Source organism: Mus caroli, chromosome 6 (genome assembly GCF_900094665.2).
Source record: "Mus caroli chromosome 6, CAROLI_EIJ_v1.1, whole genome shotgun sequence".
In the NCBI taxonomy this organism is placed as follows: Eukaryota; Metazoa; Chordata; class Mammalia; order Rodentia; family Muridae; genus Mus; species Mus caroli.
The window spans coordinates 24264866-24277804 of NC_034575.1; the positions used below are offsets into that span (position 1 = coordinate 24264866).

General features: G+C 46.7%; 1 protein-coding gene across 3 annotated transcripts in view; it reads left to right on the forward strand.

Moving 5' to 3' along the window:
* Ccdc136 (coiled-coil domain containing 136) overlaps positions 1 to 9854 on the forward strand; it is a 30062-nt gene extending 20208 nt beyond the window's left edge. For 2 of the 3 annotated variants that reach the window (XM_029478950.1, XM_021165613.1), the window contains 5 exons: positions 54 to 560; positions 919 to 1140; positions 2114 to 2395; positions 2997 to 3275; positions 9529 to 9853. In XM_029478950.1, the coding sequence (XP_029334810.1) occupies positions 54 to 560; positions 919 to 1140; positions 2114 to 2395; positions 2997 to 3275; positions 9529 to 9636 (1398 nt within the window). In that variant the 3' untranslated portion in view covers positions 9637 to 9853. Of the gene's footprint in view, positions 1 to 53; positions 561 to 918; positions 1141 to 2113; positions 2396 to 2996; positions 3276 to 4978; positions 5086 to 9528 lie in introns of all 3 variants that reach the window. The other variant, XM_021165614.1, reaches the window with a different exon arrangement.
* Positions 9855 to 12939: the final 3085 nt, after the last annotated feature.

Consider the following 12939-nt stretch of genomic DNA (forward strand, 5'->3'; position numbering starts at 1 on the left):
CTGGAATATCTCACAGTAATGGTGATATCTCCTGCCCCCTACCTCCCCCCTAGTTCAAGGTGCTTATGGACCAGCTGCAGGCTCTGCAGGTGCTATATGACACCAGTCAGAAACAGCAGGAGGTACTGCAGCGGGAGCATGGGCGGCTCATGGAGGAGCGGAAGAGGCTGCAGGCTGAGCTACAGCTCTGCATGGAAGAAATGCAGCTGCTCCAAACTCAGTCCCCCATGATAAAAAGGAGTTTTGAGTACTGCGGGAAGAACTCAGGCAGCAGGGCCCCCAGCACTGAGAACTTCCACAGGAGTTACGAGAGTTCCATTGATGAAAATGAGGGCTATCAGAAGAGTTACGTGAGCTCCCAGCCCAGCACTGAAACCTTCCTCAAGAGCTACGACAGTAGCACCAGTGCCAGTGAGGCCTTTGAGAAGAGTTACTGCTCCAGCAGCACAAGCGTGAGCTATAAGAGGAGTTATGGCTCTGTCAGTAGTGGTGAGACCCTTCACAGGAGCTATGCCAGCAGCAGTACTGATGAGGACCCAGCTGAGCCTGAAGACTTGGAGGTAACCATTGCCAGGTGATTGGTCAGGCAGGGAAGATGGGTTCCTCTGAAAGAAACAGCACCAGGGGAAGGGCATATGGATGAGATAGGAGCAGGGTCAGAGCTGGCCTGGAGTATGGAAGATTTCTGCTAGTGATTGTCCTGCTTCCTCTTACTCCTGACAGACATCCTGGTTTGCACAAAGACCCCGAGGTTCAGGACTTTGAACATAGTCAGGATGTTCTTTATGGGAGGAAATACGGCGACCCCCCCCCCCGCCCCACCCCCAGGCAGCTCCAGGAAAGGGCCAGAGATGTAGAGTGTCGAACAGAGATCAAGTGCTTCTTGGGGTGCTGTCATCAATCCCCCACTCTCTGCAGCACTTTGAGGAAACAGTGGCCAAGGTGCTGACCAAGTTGCAGGCAGTGAAGGCCCTGTACCAAGTGAGCCAGGAAGAGCACTGCCAGCTGCAGCAACGGATGCACAGGCTGCTGGCCAAGCAGAAGGAGCTCACGGAGGAGCTGCAGTGCTGCGAGAAGGAGCTGAGGGAGTGCATGGAGAGCCTGGGGAAGCCGTTGCCTCCCCAGAGTGACAAGTGCGAGGTAACAGTTGCCAGTGCCAGAGAGCCTCCTGCAAGGCCTCCCTAGAGCCACCTTAGAGAATGAGGTGTGGGGGTGAGGGGCTGGCAGTCTGCAGCATCTGATGGGCATTGTCAGGTGAAGGACTCTCCTCCAGTGCTCACTGTCCTGTGACCTGCTGGTAATTCCAGGCTACTTTCATGGCAGTGCTCTCTCCCTTCGCTGCTTCTATTCTGTCTTTTACTTTGTACCCGAGAGCACTTGTATGGAGCTGTATTTTTTTTTAACTTGCCAATATTCTTTCATTATTTTGAGTCCATTGTCTTTTTTCCCCAACTAGATTATATGCACTCTGAGGACAGGGCTCTGACTAGCCATGGTTCACTGTCCAATGGGAGAATCACTGTACGTGTGTTTGGGAGAGAGAGAACAGATGCAGAGAGTGATAGCCACACAGACCTATACTGATTAGTACTTACTAAGTGAGCCATGTGCTGCCATCAGCCCAGGAAGACAGGCCTGAGATTAGGGGACAGGTTTAACTTCGGACGTTACCAGGAAGGGGTTGCAGGTGCCACATGTACTACTACCAGGTGTTCTCAGCAGTTCCCTAATAACTAACAAAGGAGTGGAGTGGGTGAAGTGGGAGTCCTGGAAGGAAAATTAGATGATAATAATGCCTGAGCTTCAGAAGTGGTGACAGGCACTCGTGTAGTTATTCCCTTGATAGGTCATGATCAAAAAACATAACATCAATAGTTTTAATTTAATAATAATTTTTATCATTCTAGATGCAGATCTTCAGGTATTTCAACTTGGGGGGGGGTGAGCTATCTGTGAAGCCTCTTAGGTTTCATTGCCTACTTGAACTTCTTATTGTCCACTTCCTTGTGAGCTTTAGCAGGGAGATGTGTGAGACAGTGGTTTCCTAGGAAAGTCCTGGGCTGACTGGGTGGGACTGCTGTGCTGTGGATAACTGGAGTCCCACTACCAACAGATCAAAGAACTGCAAACTAAGCTGCGGGAGCTGCAGCTGCAGTACCAGGCTAGCATGGATGAGCAGGGGCGGCTTCTGGCCGTGCAGGAGCAGCTGGAGGGGCAGCTGCAGTGCTGCCAGGAAGAACTCCGCCAGCTCAAAGAAAACCGGCCCTCTATTAGCTCAGAAGTCAGGGGCAAGAATGTCAATAAGAATATGAACAAGAATGCCAATGGAGTTAGAAATAAGAAGCTGAGCAAGGTGTGCTCAGAGGATTTGGAGAATGGCTTTGAGAATGAGAAGGTGAGTTGCAGCCTTAGAAGCCAGAGAGGCCCCGGTGGGTGGAGGAGGCCCTGGGAAGAAACAAAGGTACTGTGAGGAAGTACACGTAGTACTGCTAATGCAAGAGTTCCAACTCTATAAGCATTTGGCCACTTTCCTGGGTGCTTTGGGGAGGGTGCCCACCAGTTGCTTTCACTAGCCTAAGTCCGTCTCTGGGACCCCTGTTATTTCTGGGTTTCATGATCAAAGCCCATCATTACACAATGAAAGACCAACTAGGTGGAGAGAAAGGAATTTATGTGTGCAAGAGGATTGGCTGTGGTAAGAATGACCAGAAAGGGAGGAAGCAGCCATTGAGGAGCAAAGTCCAAGAGTCTTGGATTATGGTTATCCGCTTGAAATGGCCTCAATGGTCAGATCTGATCGCTAGCTTAACAAACTAAGTATGACTGTCCTCCACATTACTCTTGGAAAGATTAGTTTGTAGTTCCAAAATACAGTCTTGCACACTGGAACTCTGATGTGGTACAAGTAGAGCTTTCTGGAGGTAATATAGCCCTGTCTGGAGGGTAAGATTCATTTAGGTAACAGCTGACCCCCCTACCCTGCCTCCATCCTGCAGAATCTGGAGGTGATGCTATACTACAAGGCCAGCCAGAGGAGATTAGATGAGCTAATGAAAGAAGAAAAAGAGATTGAAGAGGCAAGAAAGAAAGAAAGAGAGAAAAAAGCCAAGAAAGAATTGTGTAAACTAGCTACTAATCCAGCAGCAGATCCTAGGGCAGAGCCTGAGCCGACAGAAGATGAAGAGGAAAACTTTGAAGAGTACAGAGAAGGGGAGGATGAATCTTGTGAGGCTGCTGAGGAAGGCAACCCCCTTAAGCTTTCTGAGAGCAAAAAGGTAACCACAGCAGAAGGCTAGACCAAGTGGGAATGAGCCTGGGGCTCGGGTGCTCTGGTGTTCAGGACTGGCCCCACCATGGATGCACCAATACAAGATAGAGGCCAGTGAACATCTGTTGGACAAGGGAAGGGATTGGAGAGGGCAGTCTTTCTGAAGAAAATGGCAGGCTTAAATTAAGTTGCTGGAGCCATTGCACAACGACTGCCTTTTCTCAGAACCAAGGTGGAGGTCAGGTGTCCTTTCACTTACACTATAGCACTCAGTCACCTGTCTATATCAGCAATGTCCCCTCATCCCTCTTCCTGACACAAAGGATAGTGTAAGCCCTTGTTAAGCACATTTCTGCCAGCCCCAGCAAGTCAGTTCATCCTGTGTTGCCATGATACCCTGTGAGATGATTAACCTTCTTGTTAGTGCCCACTGGGTTTTGATTCTCACATCATAGGATGTGAAAGTTGGACCTCAGGAGTGAACAGGGGTGATGTCTGTGCAGCTGGGACACTGGCCTGTCTACCACTGCTCTAACCCTTAGTTCCTGGATTTTTGAGAGGTTAGAGAAGAAGTGTCTTGGGGTATAATCAGATGACATAGGTAAGTTGGCTGCTTACAGAAGTATTTGCATCTTATAACAACTGATACATTTCTGTTGGTATGTATCCACTGAATTCCTGCTCTGAGCTTAGTTGGCTACTAAGTCCCCAGTTGACAGTACAGAAAATTTCTCTTGTGGTGGATTATCCTACTCACTTTATAGATACCTGGAATTTTGCAATTCAGTCTGCATTGCTGGTTCATGATCTAGTATTTAGTTCCTGTTAGCCACGAGATGGAGGATTGTTACTTAAGATATAATCAGGAGTGACTATAGCCTTTCCCCAGGCCAGTGTTTCTTCCGAATGTACCATATTTTACCACAGGCTGGTTCAGAGACCATAGACTTTTTGCCCTCAGGGACCACTTTTCTAAATCTTAGCTTGACTTTCATACCTCAGAGGCAAATACATTGTTGATGTCTGCACATGTAGATGCCCTTTTGCTCCAGTGGATCCTGAATCTTTTGCAGACCATTCAACTGGCATTCATGTTACTGCATACAAATTCAGTTTCTCTCTATAAGTTGCTGTAGTCAAAGAAGTACCCTTCTCCAGCCTTAGCTTATTGTAGTACATTTTGTCTCACAATGTATTATATTCCTAGGGGATTGTAGAGACCAGAGCTCTGCATACCTCTAAAATTGGTAGAAAGTAAGTCTGTCATGTAGCCTGGCTAAGGACTGGCTCTTCCTGAAGTGATCCAGGAAAAGTGTCTACCCAGTTCCTGTAAGGAAGCCCACTGTACTCTCTGAAGCGTCACTTCCCCGAGTGTCCGACTCTAGAAAGATGTAGGTGCAGGTAAACTTCTGCTTGACGAGATATGAGCTGTGCACGACTGGTCTCAAGACCTAATTTGGACCTATCTACTGTTTGACTCTGTTTTGCAACTGTTCCAGGCTGCCAGTACGAGGAACTCCTCTGCTCTTCTCAAGGCTCTGGGAGCAGAGAAGAAATGATACTTCTCCAGTTTATATGGTTTTTAACCTTGGATTCTTCTCTCTTTCCCTTTGTTTTCTCATCCTCATTATCTGTTGGGTTTGTGTGTGTGTTTCCATACAATCACGTGTCTCCCGGTCTCTCCTGTGCTTCTCATTTGACATGTTGCAGCCATCCCCTGCCCCTGATCCCCCCATATTCTCCTTGCCTCTTGTAGGCCTGGTGGTCATATCAGCTCTGCTCTGGTGCTGGTGGGCTGAGACATCGTCCTAACCCAGGTACTGGTACTGCTTCCTCTCTTCCCTCTCAGCTCCTTACTTCTCCCATTATACAATAGGTGATGCTCAGGTCTGAGTTTTAGCCCTGGCTTTTTCTTATTTTGCTGTAAAACCTACAAGCTTCCTTGAGCATGCCATGATTGATGTATATAATGGATAGGTCGTTGGAGTGCTTTCCAGAAGCAACAGGTTGAGTTTCTGTCTTTGGCTGCGTAAAATTTGGATAAGCACATCTCTGTTGCTACTGACAGAGCTGCTCCGCTACTTCTGATGAGCTGATGTTTGCTTAAATTCTAGAGCCAAACATTTGCCATTGTTTCAACTTGGAAGGAATTCCTCCCTGTGTTTAAGGTGATAGAGGAGGTCTAAAGAGCTGTGGTCCTTCTGGGCCTCTCGGGAGCATTTGGATGAGCACACTCTAAATTGGTCCCATCTACCTTGAGGAAAGTAGAACTGGATCCCCATTGTACTATGTTGCTCACCTTAAAAAGTCCTCGAAAGTTTGGGACTTCTGGTTACCAGAAAAATGTCAACAGAATACCAGGGAGTTATATACATTCCTTTGCGTCACCAGATTCCATCGTCATTGGCCTCTCAAGCCAGACTTCTGGAGAGGGTGTGATGTTGCTGAAAAGTTCCTAACGATTAGAGATGGAAATACTCTCAGGCAGTCAAGAGCGATGTGTTCTGGGCACCTCTCCCTTGGCCCAGTTCATGTACTCTGGTCTGTTGACAGAATTGCCAGTTTAGGATGGAGATTGTTTGATGGTCTAAGGTAGGAACCTGAGGTGCTGCCTGCCTCCTGGAACCTGTAAAGCTGCATCACCTCCTCTGTGTCCTCCTCTTCTGCCTCTTTAAATAAGGTACAGTTGGCTTAATGCAAAGTTTTAGAGAGGCAGTTTTTGTTGATGGCACCCCTCACCATTTTCCTTTTAAAATTTATTTATATCACATTTATTTGGGGAGCTGGTGTATGAAGGTTAGAAGACAACTCTGGGAGTCTGCTTTTTTCTCTGCTACCTTGTGTGTCCCAGGGATGGAACTCAGGTCATCAAGCTTAGCAACAAGGGACTTCACCTGTTGAGTCATCTTGCCTTCCCTCCCAGCTTCTTTCTCTGTTTGTCTTCTCACAGCCTTCAACCTTTCTCTTTTCCTTCTTTTAGGCCTTTCCCACAACAGTCTTTAGTTCCTTTCACGGTGGAGAGCTCTCCTTCTCCCCTCCTTGAGTGCTTGCAGAAGTCTCTTGAGTTCCTATGGAATAAGACACAAAGGCTTCAGCCACGGCCTTTGGCCAGGCTTCACCATCCCCATCAGAGTGCAGGGAAGGGACTGTGGCTAGGTTTTTCTTAGAATCCTTGTTTGCCCTGAGCTCTGGCTGGGTCCCCAGTGTACAGCTTGTGCCAGGTCTTGGGGCACTGCCATTGTAATGGCAGTCTGTCACCTCCTGTTAGCTTTGTCCCAGGGAGCAAAACATGACTAGACTTCAGCATCTTCAGTGGTAAATAAAGGATGACTACTGCCTGCCTGTTTTTCATGGTTTCTGTGAGGATTGGATGAGTTTGCTCCTCTGGATCTACATGGTAGAAAAAGAACCTGCTCCTACAAGTTGTCCTCTGAGCTCTATATGCAAAACCTCCTTCCAGTAAATAAATAATGTAATGATATTTTTAAAAATTAAAAAAGATTAATTTTTAAAATCGAAAAAAAGAGGCTACACTCAAATGGTATGTGCTGTGTGCCAGGCACTTCTCTAGTCACACTGCGTATACAGATAGACTCAGCCCAGGCAGCAGCAGTCCTCAGAGAAAGCACTTACTACGCCATTTTACACATGAAAACTAAACAGAAGACAACTGAATTCAGCCAGGAAATTGTGGATATGACTATAAGGAATTGATATTAACAGTTATAAGGTTATAAGGGGGTACTATTGTGAAGGGCTAACACGAAGAGGGGGTGGCTCCCTCTTCTCAAAGGAATGAGCAGTCAATATTAACATATACCTACAATCCTGTCATTTCAGTTAGGGAGGCAGGAAGATGGGATGTTTGAGCCAGCCTGGGCTGGTCCCTGTCACAGAAAACAATAAAACCAAGTTCTCTTGTTTCTTAGCTCTTTCTCTGCTCCCTCACTCCCCCCCCCCAGCCCACCTCCCCCCTGCTTTGCCTCCTGGTTTTTTACACAGGGTCTCATACTGACCCCAAGTTCTATGTAGGGAGGACAAGCTTACACTCCACTCTCCTGCTGCCACCTCTGGATCACTGTGATTATATGTGCGTGTTACACTGAGTGTGGGGGTCCTGGGGTCAAGTCCAGGGCTTCATTCATGCTAGGCAAGTATTCTACCAACCAAGTTCTATTCCCAGCACTTGTGTATTATCTCTTGACATTCTGAGCACCCCCCTGGAAGACAACACACAGCGGATTATACTGCTATCCTGTTGTGCTTATGGGGCCTCCCACCTCAGTAGCTCTCTTAGGTGTCTAATATCATTAAGTTAATGTTTCTAAGACCTTTGTGTATTGTGCACACTAAGTATCCTCTCCTCATTCTGTACTAACACTTGATTGTTTGGAGTCCCAAGTTTTTCATTTTTCTCTATTAGCTGTAGTTTACTGCTGTAGTGGAAGAGTTTTGTGGGGTTTTGTTTGATTGATTGTTTATCCCGACTCTGTGTTTTGGGTTTTCACAATACTCTTCTTTCCTGCTGGCTTCATTCACATCCTCAGGTGTCAAGGCCTCCTCGCCTTTCTCCAGATTTCATGGAAGGACCCAGCCTCTAGGGGCTTGTCTTGCCAAGTTCTCTTTATTCAGCAATTTGGCACTTAAGAAATGATCATAACAGACAGTATTGATATCCTACTCTTTCTGCCTGTCAAGGAAATCTTGTCAGACAACTTGCTTAAGTGAGTTCCTTAGTCTGTCAGGTTGGTGACACAGCTAGAAGCTTGTGATTTCCTGGAGCCCAGAAGTTCTGTGTGACACCCAGATAACCCGGCATTGTCTGTGTGCACATGCACATGGGACTGCCCATGGAGCCTTTAACTGTGGCTACATCTACAACAACAAATGACAGTCCCTCCCCCTGCCTCTTCAGTCACTAGAGCTGGCATCTAGGGTTTTCTTTTGTAGGTTTTGGGACAGGATCCCATGTAGCCCAGACGGGCTTCAATCTGGCCATGCAGTGAATGCTGGGATTGCATGTGTGCTCCCAGAGCTGGAGTAAACATTCTTCCAGCTTGCTTGTCTTGTCTTGAGAGGTCTGGCCTAGAGAGCAGGCAGCGGAACTCACTCCTGCTTTCTACTCTCTACTGTGGATTATTTTGTAATCCACTTCTAACATTAATTTTTTTTATTTTACATGTTTTGTTCTTAGCAACTATTCCTATACAATTGGGGCTTATCTTTGCTCTTTGTAATCAGCTTAATTTTTCTTTGAGATGAGTTGTTCTTTAATGGAATATGTTAGCTTTAATGGGCTCTCCTTCATTTTTTTTCCCTCAAGCCATCTTCCCCTTGTGCTATAACTTATGATTCAAAATCCAAGTTCTTTAAGCAACACAGTAAAAATAGGAACTATCTTTCTTATTTTTGTGTCTAAGAATTCTTTTTTTTTTTTTTTTTTTTTTTTTTTTTTTTTTTTTTTTTTTTTTTTTGAGACAGGGTTTCTCTGTGCAGCCCTGGCCGTCCTGGAACTCACTCTGTAGACCAGGCTGGCCTCAAACTCAGAAACCCGCCTGCCTCTGCCTCCCAAGTGATATCTAAGAATTCTTGTTTCCTGAATATTTGTTTTTTATGATGTGTTCTCCTACCCACGAATAATGGGGTTCCCAGCAGCCAGAGTGTTTGGAAGCCTCAGTGCATGGCACAGGTTGTCAGGCCACGACCTGGTGACTGAAAGCAGGGAGCTGGGGTGAGGAGCGCATTTATTGGCTTGTGACACTGCCGCTCAGGACCAAATTTCCTCGAAGTAACACCATCTGACACAAGATCTCTGGCGACCAGTGATCTCTACTTCACCCTACAATGCATTTCATTGCTTCCTCTCATGCCCCTTCCCCTTAACTGAGCTCTCACTTCTCTGTAAATCCCATGAGTTATGCCTGCCTTCTCCAAAGGCCCAGGCTACCTCGCCTCTTCTCACACACCAACCTACATGAAGAGTCCCTGAAGGTGGGCCTGGAATCTTGCTTGTGCAAATAGGAACCAGTATTTGAGACAAGCACAAATACGGGGATAGCCTAAGTAACCATTCAGTATCCTGCTACAAAGCTAGTGTGCTGGAATGAAACCACACAGTCTCCAAGATCACCCTGGAGGTGAGAGAGGCCAAGCCATGAGAATGTCCCTGAGGCATGCCCTCTAGTAGGCGGTGACTTCTGGCTTAAGGAAGGAGTTGGGAAGAAGGCTTAGAACTCACTGTTTTTCTTTGGTCCCCACAGAACATGTTTGGGATGTGGAAGCCTATGGTATTCTTGGCCATTGCAGCAGTAGCTCTGTATGTGTTACCCAATATGCGACCGCAGGAATCAGAATACTACATGAAGTGATGGCAGACCTGGACCAGCCCAGAGGGCAGATCCCCAGAGGCTACCACCCTCACCTTTGGGCAGAATACACTGTGCCAGAGCCCCCAACCCACCTATGTTTCTCCATCTCCTTTGCCTCAGCCACTCAGACTGGAAAGGCTTATGGGAGTTGCTGGCTCTCAACCTCCTGCCTTGTGTAAGAACCTGGGTTCCTTGTAATTAAATGTCAGCCTAATTACACGAGACATTGTGTGACTTTTTCTTCAATAAATGTTTCATATAACATTGAACAGAGCAATTACCCTTCAGCCAAGTATATCCTGTTAGAGTCTGTTTTAAATATGACTTTTCAAAAATGAGGTTAGTTCCCTCTGCTGCCAGCTGAATCACAGAGAGATTGATCCGTACCTATTTAATCCTATTTTGAGGAACTCTTATGATCACAGAGAAATGGAGCAAACTGGGCACTCTGGGTATGGGGTTGGGGGCAATGGGCAAACAAAAGATCTTTGAGCTTCTGTGCCCTAAGATCTTCATGGGAGCCTTCATGGCTTACCCTTTCAACTCAGGAGATTCATTTTTGGAGACATTTTCATTTGCCAAGAGCCTGGCAACAAGCAAGACAGCTAATACTTGGACTGAAGAGAACTCCATGAAGCAGTTATGTGGGAAAGACAGGAGAACCAAGGAGAAGTGGTTTGAATATGCTTGGCCCAGGGAGGGAGTGGCACTATTAGGAGGTGTGGTCGTGGTGGAGTAGGTGTGGGCTTGTTGGAGGAAGTGAGTCACTGTGGAGGTGGGCTTGTGACCCTCCTCCAAGCTTCCTGGGAGACAGTCTCTCCTGACTGCAGTCAGATGGAGATGTAGAACTCTCAGCTCCTCCTACAGCACCATGCCTGCCTGGATGCTGCCATGCTCCCACCTTGAAGATAATGGACTAAACCTCTGAACCTGTAAGCTAGCCCCAGTTAAATGTTGTCTTTTATACGAGTTGCCTTGGTCATGGTGTCTCTTCACAACAGTGGAAACCCTAAGACACTGCCCTAGGATGGAGGAAGAAGGGCCTTAACACCCTCAGGTCATAATCCATTATTGAAGGAAGACAGGACATGAAGTCAAATCAGAACCAATGTAAGAATGCTGTTTGGTGACTTACTTCCCTGGCTCATGCTACTAGCTTTCTTATGTATCCCAGACCCAACTGCCCAGGCATGGTACTACCCAAAGTGGGCAGGACCCTCCCACATCAGTCATCTGTCAATACAATACCTCACATGGGTCACAGGCAGCCCTGATCCTGGTGGCACTCCTTCCTCCACTGAAACACCATCAGGTGGCTTTAGGCTATGTCAAGTTGACAGCTGAAGCTAACTAGGATACTGAGCAAAGCCTGATGACCTAAGGTCAATTCTCAGAATGCATAGTGGAATGAGAATTCCTGAAAGTTGTACTCTCGCCTCCACATGTGCACCATGGTGTGTGTGCCTTCTTCGCTCACCTGACACAGGAATAATACTTTTTAAAAGCTGGAGCTCTGAGAAAAGACGCTGGCAGGAGTGCTATACCAAATCTTTGGTGATATGAGTTTTAGTACCCTTTCCTCCCATCAGCCTGTATCCCATTGGCCAAACTATCAGTGAATCAGAGAACAGATATGCCACAGTGATGTAATCTTTCAAGGTCAGCCTCCTGGAGCCCAAGTAGGACAGAAAAGTGAGGTGTGTCTTTAAGGAGAAAGCAGAATGGCTAGGATAATTTATGCAGCTTCCTATTTACTTCCTTCGTCTGTGATTGGTTGTATTTTTCCACACATAAGACCCCCAACTGTTTTCTTAAGCCACAATGAACAGAATGGCCCTTGAGACACCCCGCCCCCTCCCTCCTATGTTGTATGACAGACTTTTCCTGGGAAGACTCAACACTCACCCACTCACAACACACAGGTCAGATAGGGAATCCATGACAGATCCCACCATTCAAATCTGGTGAACCAGTGAGTTTAATTGGGGCTATGTACAGGAGCAGAAATGACTAAAGCAGAGCTGTGTCATCAAAGGCCACCCCAGCATGCATGGCAGCCTAAAAAGTTGACAATGTGGAGCACACTGCACAGTCTGCGGGTAGCACAACAGGTTGGAAAGTGTCCTTCACTTGGTGGCCCAGTTGGTCCAAACTTCTTTCAGGCAGCTTGGCTGCTCTCAGACCTTCTTTGCAGAGCATCTTGCCTGCATCTTCTTGGAAGCCCCACTCCTTTAAGAGTCTTCTTTGCAACTTGGCTTTACTGTGTGGGTCACATATGCCACAGTAACAGTAGACCAAAGCTCAGATGACTTGGAGGACCACCAATATCATTTGGAATTAGAAGAGAGGGCAGGCTCTTGAAGTCAGTGCATCTAGTCAAGAGTCCTGTACCCAAAGCCTGGATGACAGAATGTGGCTGGCCTTGTCTCACAAACATCAGTTGTTCCCTTTAGAATACCTGTCCTCTCCTCATCTTAAATGAAGGGATGGAGGGATGGGGGATGAGGGGATGGAGGGATGGGGGTTTGGGGGGATGGGAGGATAGGGGATGGAGGGATGGCTCAACTTCCTGCTCTTTCAGAGGATCTGAGTTCAGTTCCTGGCCCCCACTTTGGGCAACTCACAACTGCCTATAACTTCCTCTTCTGGCCTCCAGTCACCCCATTTCTCTCTCTCTCTCTCTCTCTCTCTCTCTCTCTCTCTCTCTCTCACACACACACACACACACACACACACACACACTTTATAAAATATTTTCACTTTCTTCATCTGGCTTAGACTTGATGCTTTCAGGCCTTGTGACCCTGTGTTCCCAGAACACACAAAACAGGTCCCTTTAAAAGAAAAAAACAAAAACAAAAACAAAAAACAGGGCTGGTGAGATGGCTCAGTGGTTAAGAGCACCAACTGCTCTTCCCAAGGTCCTGAGTTCAAATCCTAACAACCACATGGTGGCTCACAACCATCCGTAACGAAAGATGACTCCCTCTTCTGGAGTGTCTGAAGACAGCTACAGTGTACTTACATATAATAAATAAATAAATAAATAAATAAATAAATAAATAAATCTTAAAAAAAACAGAGAAATTCACTGATTTTAAGTCTAGAGGAGTGTGTCTTAAAACCTACAGTCTGTCAGGCAGGCACCCCAATCTGGGTACAGTTAGAATGAAAAACACTAGCTACTGCATGGCTGCTTGCTTTCTGCCCACTGCCTATAGGCCAGGCTCACCCACCGTCCTGTCTTCATGCAGATTAACATCTGCAGCTTCTGCCAAGTACCAGCTGCTGTTGGGGACAAGA